This window comes from Grus americana, chromosome 6 (genome assembly GCF_028858705.1).
Source record: "Grus americana isolate bGruAme1 chromosome 6, bGruAme1.mat, whole genome shotgun sequence".
Lineage (NCBI taxonomy): Eukaryota > Metazoa > Chordata > Aves > Gruiformes > Gruidae > Grus > Grus americana.
In genome coordinates this window covers 12739194-12751933 of record NC_072857.1, presented here as the reverse complement: position 1 = coordinate 12751933, position 12740 = coordinate 12739194, and the positions used below count along the sequence as shown (strand labels likewise).

At 43.8% G+C, this 12740-nt stretch overlaps 1 protein-coding gene across 1 annotated transcript in view; it reads left to right on the top strand.

Annotated features, from left to right (window-relative positions):
* Nucleotides 1–429: 429 nt before the first annotated feature.
* Nucleotides 430–12740, top strand: part of PDIA5 (protein disulfide isomerase family A member 5) — a 102862-nt gene continuing 90551 nt past the window's right edge. The window contains exons 1-2 of the mRNA XM_054829584.1: nucleotides 430–566; nucleotides 12211–12337. Coding sequence (XP_054685559.1) covers nucleotides 492–566; nucleotides 12211–12337 — 202 coding nt within the window. The 5' untranslated portion in view covers nucleotides 430–491. The remainder of the gene's footprint in view (nucleotides 567–12210; nucleotides 12338–12740) is intronic.

The window sequence follows — 12740 nt, the reverse complement described above, 5'->3', positions numbered from 1 at the left end:
TTTTTGTTCCCTTATTCACCTTTTACTCCGGATCTAAGACCAGCAGAAGCTTTTAAAGACCCTGACAAAAAGCATCATGAAGGAGGTTATTTGCCAGAAGGCTCTCTAGAGTAAGGGACACATTTGGAGAGAGGTGGAGGCACAAAACCTCCCTAAAGAAGGGAGGTCCGTGGGACAGTACAGAAGAGAAGTTGGAACTTTTTTCTTTTTAATCTCTGTTGAAACAAATTGGATGGAGATTACTGTTTAACTGTGATTGCTGGCAGTAGTTTGGGGCTTTTGGGTGGGTTTGTTGCCATGCGCCGGATGGCCGTGGGAGCCGCGCACACCCTCGGGTGTGGAAGCACATCCCCCCGAGCCGAGCCCCGCCGCGGGCCGGACTACAAGCCCCGTCATGCCGCCGCGCGGGTGGGCGGTAGCGGCGGAGCGCGCCTGCGCCGCCAGACGTGGCAGCAGCCCGCAGCGGCGGCGGGTCCGGCTCGGCGGCGGCGATGGCTGTGCCGGGGCAGGGCACGGGGGCTGCGCGGCGCCGCGGGCGGCTCCCGCTGCTGCTGCTCGGACTGGCGGTGAGTGGCGGCGTCGGCGGCGCCCCGGGGCGGCGGGGGTCGGGCGCGGGGTGTCCCCCCTTCCCCGGGCCGGGGCGGGGGCTCTCGGCGCGGCCGGCGGAGTTGGGCGAAAGTTGGGAGCGGGACGGGCCCCTCGGGCTGGGCGCGGCGGCTGCCCCCGCCGCCCGCACCCGCCGCCGCCCCGAGCGGGCTCGGCACGGCACAGCCCGGCATGGCTGGGCTCCGGCAGCTCTCCTCCCGGGTGTTTCCCCAGCCCTCAGCCCATGTGCTGCTTTCCTGCTTCCCTCTCTCCCTTCATCTCTCTCTCTCAAAAAACCACCCAGAGAAAACCCACCCTGGTGTGCGCCGGCGTTTCCCCGAGCGGCTGCGGGTTGGAGCCCCCCGGTTGCCCCGGCCGGCCCCGACGGCTCCCACCGGCGGGCGCTTCCTAAGTTTCGTGTGGAAATCGGTGCCGCGGCGGTAGAGGGTTTCCCTCGGCGGTGGCTCTGCTGCAGTAAAGCTGCCTCGCTCGGCTTTGTGCACCTGTGCGCGGGCACGGGTGGCCGTGGGCAGTCCTGCCGGCCCTGCCTGTGCGCCCCTCAAATGTGGCGCTCTCCGTGTTAGTGCGTTCCGCAGGATCTGGGTATGTTTCATTGAAATTACACTAAGTAGAACACTCCTTACCTCAGGGATACTCCTACACTTACAGAAATATTTTGAAGTCTGATTTTTCTTTTTTTATCCACAGAATTTCGCATAAATAGCTCAAAAGATTGGTGAAGGCATGCTTTAAAGCACTCCTTTATTTACTTTATTGGCATGAACTGCAGTTGTTCCTTCTGCCTGGACAAATAGAGTTAATAATTAATGAAAAATTACGTTAATTTTTTCATGCACTCATGATCTGAAATGTATTTGGAAATGCATGACCTAGGAGTGCTGCTCATCTAAGTCATACAAATCAAGTGTGGAATTGCTAATTGCCCTATGCTTATTCTGTGCTAATATTAGAATTGCCATTGTGGGACAGAGAGTATCAGCCCTGACTGATGTAGCCTTTTGCCTCTGGCAGGGGCCTAGCTATCGGCTCATTCAGGAGGAGAGAAAAGAAATGCTGTGCATCCTGCTCAATTTTTGTTTTGTTCCAAGCTTGATCTAGAAGCACAGACCTCTGCTATCTGCAGTTTATTTATTGATTTCAAGTAAAACTGAAGTCAGGCTGAACTCTTCTTAAAACGTTGACTAGGTCATAGTGCGGCTTTTTTTTTTTTCCTCCTGTGGCTCATCTTTAATATACACAGTATTTTTCTCGGTGATACTTGTGGCAGTGTATTCCTCGGATTAAGTATATAACGTGGACCAAGTAGCGTTACAAATGCACTGAATTTTCCCTTGATTTAAAATAACTAAACATGTGGAGTTATTTGTGGTATTTCCTTCTACATCCACTGTGACTGTCAGACCTTATCTTACTGTAACACTCATTTTATGTTAATGTAAGTATTATGCTGTGATTTCTTTTTGTAGATTAAAAGATTTTTTTTTTATTCTAGCTTTCTTCATGTGAATATATTGTTCCTAACTATTCTAGTTGCCCTTCTTTGGACCTTTTGTATTGCAGAGCTGGTGTCTTTGAGATGAGCTGAGTGGGCCTGCTGTTGTCAGTGAAATTATACAAAGCCATTATAATTTATCCACATTATTCTCTCTTCCCCTTCTTAATTTGCCCCAGCATTTTATTTGCTCTGTGATGCTGCATGCTGAGCAGATGTCTTCATTGAGCTGTTGATTCAGCTAATTCTTTCCCCTTTGCTGTGTACAAGTAGTTTAAATTATTTCTTCCAATTTGCATTATCTTGCACTTGAAGGTGTGATTTTTCATCTTGAAATATGTAACTCGCTGTACGCCAGGATTAAAAAAACTAGCCTACAGCTGTGACGTTGCAAAACCTGCTTTTAAATTTTTCTTGAGTCAATGTCTGCTAAGTCAGTGAGGCTGTTAAATCAGGATGTTCTTGGTGTGTAAAGTTAAAGTGAAGGTAATGCCAGCTGCTTGGTAGGACAGAGGTTAATGAGAACATTGTCTTTCCTTCCAGCCTGTCCTTTTTTAGGTACCCAAATGCGGTTTGGTTTTGTTTTTTTTTCTCCTGGAAATGCTGAGTGCTTGCAATGCACCTGGGACAGCAGCTAGACTCGTGCATGCATAGCGCTCCTGAAAAATAGGGCTCATTTTTAAAGTAGGACCCAAAATTGGAGATGGCTTCCGAGAATTGAAATCCTTATCTCTCTAAGACTTCCTGCATTTGTAAAAGGAAAACTACAAAGCTGGATGAAGAAAACACTTCGGTATCTTCTAATGGAAGATGTTATTATCTTGTGCATCACTCTGAATATGTGACATGCATGTGAGGAAAATAGTGCAGTGATCTCCTCCTGCTGTAAAGTTTTATTTCTTGAATGAGTTGGAGACTCTTAGGGAAGTTGTGGTTTAACTTTAGAGATACTTCCCTATTTGGTATGTCAAGTGGTTGATTATATTTCATGCTCAAAGGACTGAATTTACTGTTTAAGGCATTGGGAAGGATTTTCACACCGAGGTGGATTTTCCTCTGATTTGTCAGGTCCTGTCCTTTCCCTAGCAGAGGCCAGCCACTGCTTCCAACAGGATTACACATCTGGGATTCGTTTGCTTTGCAAACACTGATGAATGTTGTCTCAGGCCAATGTGGCAAAGGTCAGTTTGTCTTCTGAGTGTTGGCTTAATGACAGAGAAACTGAGTCAAGAGAGTCTGACCGACTTACAGCCATTGGGAAGAAGGTTTCTTGACATGGTGCCGTTCAAACCCAGTGCCATTCAAACCCAGTGCCTTCAAAGAAAGACTTGAACGTTTCAGGCTTCCAGCTTTTCAAGTCCCAGTAACGTCATGGGAATGCACCAGTGAGCACTGACGTGGACTTGTGAGTCCAGGCCTGTGGGGAAGGCTTGGACGGGGATCACTCTGTGTTGCAGGTAGCCCTGCAGTGTGGCAGCAGTGGCTTTGCCTCTGGTGAGTTTGCAGGCAGGGTGTGAGCACTGCTTCTCCTCTGCAGTGCTCAGGTCCTGTTTCCCATGGTGGGTTTGAACTTGGAAGTGCCTCTGCCCATCCAGTTACTGTTTGTACTACAGGAGCTGCTTTGGGAAGTGTTTTGCCGCAGTCAGAGGGAGGGTGTTGCAGAGGTAAATCCCTTACTTGCTGTTCCCCTGCCCCATTCCTACTTCATCTGTTCCCTCTTCAAAATACGGATTTGTAAAACTTGTGATGTGGGCTGTGCTCTATCTCCTCACATGCCTTTCCCAAATCAAACCTTGGCTTTCAGGACTGGTTTTGTTACTCCACTCCATACCTTATGGAGTGACGTTTTGAATCCATTGGTTTTTGGTGCCGAAGCTCCCGTTTACTTCAGAGGGCCTGGGATGTTGCCACAAGTGTGGTGTGGTCCTCAGAAGTGGCATTTCTGCCCAGGGTTGTGTTCACAACATTGTGTGCAATTGGTGGTGGAAGAGGTGCTTGTTCTGTTGTTGACCGTTTCTTTTGCTTTTTGGTGATGCAGTTCCTTGAGTTTCTTCATTTCACTAAAACGGACGTAATGACTCACCTTTCTTCAGAGTTGTGTTTTGAGGTCTGTGAATGGAAAAACTCAATGCAATTTGCAACCAGAATCACAAACTAGCATCGCCTTAAATTTCTTAATTGGGACAGGGTCGCTTTGGAAGTCAGTTATGGTTTACCTTGATCCTGTCACCATTTCAAGCTTGTGAATGGCAAAAAACTGTGATAGCAAAGCAGGTCTGAAGTTTTGGCTTTGCTAGCTGAGAGTAGCTGGTAGCATTGGTGGAGGGCACAGTGATTTGTGCGCTTGCAGAGCACAGATAACAAAGGTAATCTCATTTGTGGCTGCCTTTATACTGTCTGTTCTCTTTGGGTTTATAGTCATATAGCATATTTTCTGGGTGACTGCAAATATACTCTTTCTCTCCCCCTCCTAACTTTTCGGGAGAGGGCACACGATGAGCGTGTGGTTGTGTGCTTCTCTAGGATAAGCTGCGTGCCAGCTTCCTCTGATGCTGTTTCCCTTTTGCCTCTTGCAGATCGCTTCCTTTCTGTGTGAATCTTACTCCAACTATTTAAATTAAGCTTTGGCTCCTATCACCTGGCAGAAAAATGTGAGGGTTAATTAGTTAATATTTGTGCAATGCTTTGACGATAACAAGTGCCATATAAAGTGCTAAGGACTTTCAGGTGTCATTTTTCGCCCTCTCTTCTTTGTAAGTCCCATTAATAGTATTTTCGTCGTCTTTTTATAGCATCTCCTGTGTGCTTCTTGAGTAGGTGATACTTTAAACTTCTTCAAAACCCAATTTTTAGTGGGGGATTATGTGGCATATGCTTTGCCCATGCCCTTAGCTTCTGAAGTCATCCAAATGGACTCGTTCAGAAGTGATATCTGAAACATTACTTCATCAACAGATTGTTTAATATATATTGCACCAATGTCTGGCTTGAAGAGAGAATGAGCTGTGCATTCATAAGGAGAAAGTTCTTGTCGGCATTAGTAATTGACCCTATTACAGTCAGTTGTTAATTAGTAAATAGTTGCACAGGTTCTCCTTCACTAAGCATTTGAAAACTAGTGATAAACCATACAATTAATTTGCTACACAGAACCCTTAAGAACAACCTTTAGTATAGACTATTAATGCCTGTAGCTTGTGTTCCTTAAAACTCAGTGTTTAAGAACAATATGAACAGTAGAGTCTAGTCAAATCTTGACGTCTCCATGGTATTTTTTGCTATCTTCTATATTTGGAAAATGAACCTAGCAAGCACCACTTTAAGTGGAATGCTGTATTTGTAGCATTCTTCAGCCTAAGTTAAAGAATACTAAGATGCTCTCTGTCAGGATTTTAATTTGCCTTCCTTCGTGAACAAAAGAAGATATGACATTTGCCTCTTGCAGATATGACCCACCACAATAAAACGTCAGCAGCGCTTGGGTTTTTTTATTCCTTGAATGGCTTGAGGTTAATTGTTCTGGATTATATACAGAGTAAGAATGCGTTCTTCTGTGGAGCTCATGGGAAATTAACAAAACCCAAGAAGTGTCCAATGGGAGTGTCTGTAAATGTAAACCTGTTGGGCAAAAACATGGTTTTCTAATGCTATCAGTCTTCTGATGCAGAAGTCGTTGATTTTCTGGTGTGTCTGCTGGAGTGCTGCTCACTGGGGCATCCCACGCTGTGGGCGCTGGAGTCCCTCTCCCCACTGAACCTGTAGATGGCTTTTTTGATTCATTGCAGATAACGTGCTGCAGCCTCTCTGCTGGCGTCCTCAGCAGGTTGCAGTTTGGGACCCCCTGCAGATGTGGTTAGGAGAAGATGGTTTTACGGTCCCAACTGGGACCTGCAGGGTTGCTTCAGTCATGACCCCTGAAGTCTGAGACCCAAGTGCTACCCTTTCTCTTCCCTCATTGAAATAATAAATTCTTAGCAGGCTTCCTTGAGGTACCTTTGAGTAACAGAGATAACCTGTCTCCCCTCATCTGATTTGATTAAAACGTTTCTACGGCTATTTTGGATATTAATCATGAATGAAAACAGAGGACTGTCCTACTTATCACTATCCATCTTGGAAGGCATTTGTTACAAATGGCTCAGTGATCAAAGCAGCACAACCCTGAATGTAAATAGCAGCGGAGGGAGGGCTTGTGAGTGAAAAGAAAGCAATTATTGCACAAGGTCAAGAGCGGTTTGTATGATGAACGAGGAAGATAAAACATCTGCAGTCAAACTGTGATTCTTGTAAACAAGGGCGCTTTGGATTTGAACATCTTGTATTTTTAAGTGAGAATGAAAAGGAGGGGAAGGGAACAACAGATCTCTTTCTCTCTTGTGCTTGCCTGGAGATGACTTAGACCTGGTATTTTCAGTACATGCACACTGCCTGCACCCCAGGACCTGACTGTGCCACCGGCTGATCTGAACCTCCGTCACTGCAGTACAGAGATGTTCCTTCAATCCACCTTCTGAAGTTACGTGTGCATTCCACCACAGGGTTTATTTTGGGAACTGAGTAGGAAAGGGAAGGTGAGATCCGGTCTTGTTCTTGGAATTTCTTGCCTGTGTCATGCCTTTCCCCTCCATCCTCCCCCCCCCCCGCCCCATTTTAATGTAGCAAGGGAGACCCTTGTTTAGCATGTGAACTAGTCCCCTTCTCAACAAATTAATTATGAAATTAAATTCAGTCATCTGCATTACTGCTTGGAATTTTGAGGCAGGTTTGCTCTTCAGCTAGATTCCCATAAAATGCCTTGTCAGACACAATCTGTTTCATATGTACAGGGTTGCTCATTGATCATATTTACAGTGGGTTGAATGCTGTTGTCCCAAAATGAGAATGACATCAGTGGGCGGTTAAGCTAAGACAGAAATCAAAGTCAGTGTCTTGCTGAAAAATGGGCTTTTGAAATTGTGGTCGAGTGTAAAACTGTGTCCCTGCCAAGCAGCAGTTGTGCTGGAATCAGCGTTGTTTGTGTCATAGCCCCAGCTATTCTTGATGAATAGCCTGCGAATTGTCTACGTAATTATACATGTAAGTGTTACTGTGCACATAAAAATTGTATGTTGACATATGGATTCAGGCACCTAAGCACTGTTTCAGCAGCATATCCATTTATATTTTTTTTATGCACAATTTGTGTCCAGGGACTTTTTTTCATGCTCTTGAGCTGGAAATAGGAGAAATAGGAAATAGTTTTTCTGTCTAATGTACAATGTTACTCCTGTGGTAGCACCTCCTTATTTAATTTTGATTTGTATTTTCTTGTTTATAAAACCATGTGTTTTCATTGCCCTTGATTTAAAATAAATAAATATTCGTGCTGCTTATCCTTAGGAAAAGACCATGTTGTCATGAAGCTTTTGTGGGGAGCAACTCGTAAATTGAACTGGGTTCTGTGGGAACAGCAGTTAAGCATTTATCACATTTAATTTGAATAATAAATGTAAAATATGAAAATACGTTCTTGTGGCTGCTTGAAAAATATTCCCTTTTTTCATTTTGTGAAATGAGATTCAGAAGAGAGTAAAAACTTGAGAAATAAACTGCTTTCTCAGATCCTTGATGATTTCTGAGAAAGCACGGCCTGAGGGATGACCAGATATTTCAATAGTGTCAGTCCTGGAAGTATAATTAGCAAATAGTTATTTGCCTGTAACTCTCTGAGCCTCTGGGTTTCTGAAAGCTCAGATGGTTCTTGGGTACCGATTCTAAGGGAGTGGGGTTGTGCAGTGCTTCACTGCCCTTTAACACTTGCATGTGTTTGGCAGCTCTGCAAGGAATTGCTGGAGAGTGGGGGGAAAAAAAGGAAAATTAAACCTTTTTGACTGATTAGACTTCTTCCATCTAGCTTGCAAGATTATATATTTGAATATATACTTTGATTTGAAGAGCAGAGGTAGAGCTAGAGCACACATGGTTTTTTACCTTGTACTCAAATAACAGTGTCTCTCAGCAGTTTTGAGTTGACTCTCTTGAGGGTTTGGGTTCACTTATGTTTCACTTGAGAATCCTTCATGCATCTTAGATCAGACATTACAATCACATAACTGATGTGTGACCTATGCCATAAAAAAAAAATCTGTGAAAATAAATTCAGATTGTAATCTTGAGCTGGGGAAAATCTGCAGGCTAGAAGTGCTACCAGATTTGCATTTCATAGTCTGCTGCGCATAGTCTGCCTTTTTCTGAAGGTCTCCACCAAAGTTTCCTGCATCCGAGAACATCAGGTGACTGTGATGTTGGTTCCAGCTCACCGAGCCAGCCATGGACGAGGACCCGTTATGCTAGGCACTGTGCAAACACAGCACAAAATAAAATAGACCTTCCCTCAGTTTTATTGCAATTTCTTGTCAGCATAACTGTCACAGGGCAGGCATGGTGCAGAGGTTGCATGCGTTGCTCCTAATAACCCTTCTACTTTAATAGGTACCAGGGTAGGCAGCTTCTTGAGAAAAATGTTTGGAGTGTTTCTTAACTTTTCAGTGGTGGTTGTGAATAGATTTTAAAGCTTTTGGATGCTCAACTGACAAGAAAGTTTAGCTTGTTTCTTATTTATAGAGTTCCATATGTGTGAATGTAGCACTTCCTGACGCATATGAAAAGAGGCTTCCTGCCCAGGAGGGACTGTTACCTTTCTTGACCTCTTCTTTTTTTAATACGAGCTCATCTCCTGTTGTGCCCTGGATTTAAACAAGAAGCGTGCTTGATCGGGCAGAGCTTGGCTGATGAGCTCTCCTGCAAAGACTTCAGCAAAATGTCTGGAGTAAATCTACCTGAGTCATATCTCACAATTAAAGTCGTATAGCACAGTACATGTAAATGAGCCTTGTCTTTGCTCCTGCTTTGCCTGTCGGCTGTGCAGGAATATGAGCCTGGTTTTCTGTGAAGAAGAGTGTGTAACTGCTTCCACAGGATTCTCTTTTCCCATTCTCTTAATTTCATGCTGTTGCCAGAACTACTGGCTGTAGCCCTGGTGAGGCTGTAACTGTCGGTACAGGCATCACAGCGTTGGCTCTGGAGCAGGGCAAAGCAGCCCCGTGGAAGAGACTGGCATCGGGTGAAAACGACAGCTCAGCATCACTTGCCTTCAGTGGAGCTGGTAACGAAGGCAGAGGTTCTTCGGGAGGTTTAACGATAAACTGGCTTCTTATTTATTCCCAGGTAGGGTCTTTATTAGTTTCAGCGGGAGAAAGCTAGAGAACGTGGAACTACTTAATTCTTATCAGTTTGCAAACACCATGTAGTGCAAATACATATTGGGAGGTGGTGAACTCTTCAGCTCAGCTGATAACCTCCCAGTATTGCTGCAGCTGCCTTAGATGTGCAGGCAGGGTGTTTCTGTCCAACTTGATGCCTTCAGCTTGGACTTTTTGGGTTTTATAACCTGGAAAGGCTGCAACATTAATCTTAATTAAAGGGAGATGATGATTTATTCGCCAGGGCTGACTGGTGCACTTGTGTGCATAGTGCCTTTCCCAGTGGGTTTTGGTGTAAACCATAGGATTGGAGAGAGCTGATGTAGTAAAACTGCAGTAAAATGAGTAACATGTATTGATTTGATACCTGGGGAGGAATTGGGCAAAGTAGCCGTGGATGTAGGCAACGTGACACGCTTCTCCCTCCAAGTGCCTGCTGTTCCACCAGCACAGCGAGTTTTCTGTTAGTGGCAACACCGACAAGGCAGTAGTTAAAGCTGTCACTGTTTCCAGGATCCAATTTTTCAAGAGGTTTATAGCTCTGCCATCATAAGGGGCGGGGGGGAAGGAATTCACTGAAGTTGGCTAAACAGCCTTTCCATCTGGAAAAGACATGAAATACACGTGCTTCCAAGCTATTAGTAAAACTGTACAGATGTTTTAAACAAAGTTCATAATACTATTTGGTGTCATGTTGAAAGTGGCCTTTGCGGCTTTTTTAGTCTAATTCTTTCTTTTTGGCAGTGAGTTCATAGACTAGAATATCCCTGTTTGAGTCCGGTTTTCTAAATGGAGAAGGCTAAAAGAAGCAACCTGTAGTTTTAGTTTTTCCTGCTGTGTTCAGCCTTAGTTTCAGGAAGTTTAGGTTTAGTCTTCTATAACTCAAGACGTAAGTAAAACTTTAAGACACTTGGATAGTTAAAAAACTAGAGCTGAAGGAAAAAGGTTTTTTTAAAAAAATACTTGGTATTAAAGAGATCTGCTCATAAGTCAATGTTAGATTAATCCCTCCCGTACAGCCTCTGATTGCGAAGAGTTCTGAGCAGGAATTTGCATGTCTCTGTCGCCCCACTTAGCACAACTATATTTGTCTACTTTGATTGGCAACACCATGTATTTATCTCAGAAAATACACAAATGATTCACATGCATCAGCCTGAAGTAGGAAGGCTAAGCTCTGGACATCTGGATTTAGAAGAATGCAAGTCTTGTCAGTTGAATTCAAGCGTCAAGGGCATTTATGTTGAAGGTAGAGGCTGACTTGCAAATGTGCTTTTTCCCTTCTCACAGTTAGACCATTTGGTCAACAGGGTTCGGTGGTGGGAGTCCTGCCTGCAGACTAGGACAACTTGTTCACTCTAACCCTGTGTGGCCTGTCATGCTTTTATATTTTATGTTAAAGGTGTATCTTGTAGTAACTTTAAATTCCCAAACATGTCTTGAGGTTGTTTTGAGGATGACCCCCATTTCAGCTCAGCCTCTACCCCATGCATCCCAAAACTCCCCCTCCCCTTTCTGCATGTAAAAACTTTTGGCACTTATAAAATATGTTTCATAGTTGCTGGTTTTGTTTCTGTGCCTCAGTGACGCGGCGTGTGCAAATAACTGAATTTGTAATGAAGTGTAGTGCCTGGGGCTGCACGTTCCGACTTTGACTGGCTTGGTGCCTTGTTTTGAATGCTGCAATCTGTAATACACAGGATTTGAGAAGAACAGCCTCTTACGACTTCACATCCATCCTGGACACGTTTTCCAGCCCAGTTGGAATAAGACATGATCAAAATTAGTTCTGTAATTAAGAAAATGTTGAACCTCCTGTGTGTGTTAGGCAAATGAGCTAAAGCTTTTAGCCAAGCAATTAAGTGTTAAGGTTTTACTGTAAGGTGAATGTAAACTAGGTAATTTCTCCAGCTAAGCTTCCCATAATCATTCCATTAGTATGAATTCAGTACAGTGCAGAAGGGAGGCAGCATAGCCTGATGGATAAGATTATTATTATTGAAGATTATTGCAGTACAAATCAGCAGTAGAGGCCCCAGCTGAGGTTATGGTTATATTTTGATAGGAGTTTTACTTTATAATAGGATAAAGGACCAACTTTGCTTTGGAGCTTTTATGACTTAAATAGACCGAAAGATGCAACAAAAAAGTAATTTCTTTGCATAGATACAGAACTGAGATGCAGAGAGATTAAATGCTATGCCTTCCACATGGCCACTGGAAGCCAAACTTGATCTTACGGCAAAGGCACTGTGTGAGATCCAGTATGGCCACTGGGAAACGTGAGCCCTGTTCCACTTGGGAAGGGCGGGTGGGAGAGGGTTGTGGTTAGTGCCGTAATGCGGATGCTGGATTACTTGCAAATTCTGTTTTCATTTCCTTCATCTGCTCTGTATCAATGTGGGTTAGTTGTTTTAACTTCATGGCTCTCACTGTCTTCTGTGGGATATCAAAGTACTTGATTGAGTTTGCAGCATATTCTGAGATCTAGGGACAAGAGTGCTCTCGAAGTGCTAATTTGCTGCTTCTCTTGTTACAGTATATTAAATTTACATAAGAATTTTTATCTGATTATCTGACTAGGGAACAAACTTTTAAAGGGGATGGATTCTTAACTAAAACCATATTTCTTGATGTTGCATTTATCTTTCCACTTAAGGATGCTTGCTGGGAGTGGTGTTGGTTCAGTTTCAATAACTCATGTGTATGGCTTTTTTTTTTGCTTTTGCTGATCAAATCAATATGATAGTTTATTTAAGGCAGCGTGTCTCAAGATTTAGGAAAAAGGTCAAGGCAATTTCAAAAGCAATTTGTATTTTGTTTCTCAGCATGGAAGCTGTTACTAATATTTCTGGCTTTGTGTTTCTGTAGGCATTCTTGCCGGTGTTTGTGTACTCATTGAAGGTGTCTCCACTCATAGAAAAAATAAGTGACCACAAGGATTTTAAGAAGCTTCTCAGGACACGGAATAACGTACTGGTGCTGTATTCTAAATCTGGTAAGTTGAGTTTTTGGAGGTTGTTTTTTTTTTTTTTTTGACATCACAACTCTTTGTGCCCAGCAAGGTGTGTGCGTTCAAACATCTGTGTGCATGTTTGGTTACTTGTGTACGTGCTCAGATGACTAAGCTCTTCGCCCTTACTTACTCTCTGTTCAGTGTTGCCTTATGTGACTGCGAGGTGTTTCTACGTCACTGCAAGGGCTCCTTGAGGACCGCTGTCCTTGTGTAACTCAGAGGCTCCTGATGTTTCAAGATTGGAGTTGTCTTAATTTGGTCTTCTAATTGCTCTGTGACATTGTCAAAAATGTGCTTTATTCTGGCTTTGTCTCCAAAACTGGCTGCTCATCATAGCTATCAGCCAGAGCTTTCTTGTGTGTTTATCACAGTAGTTTGCAAGTTT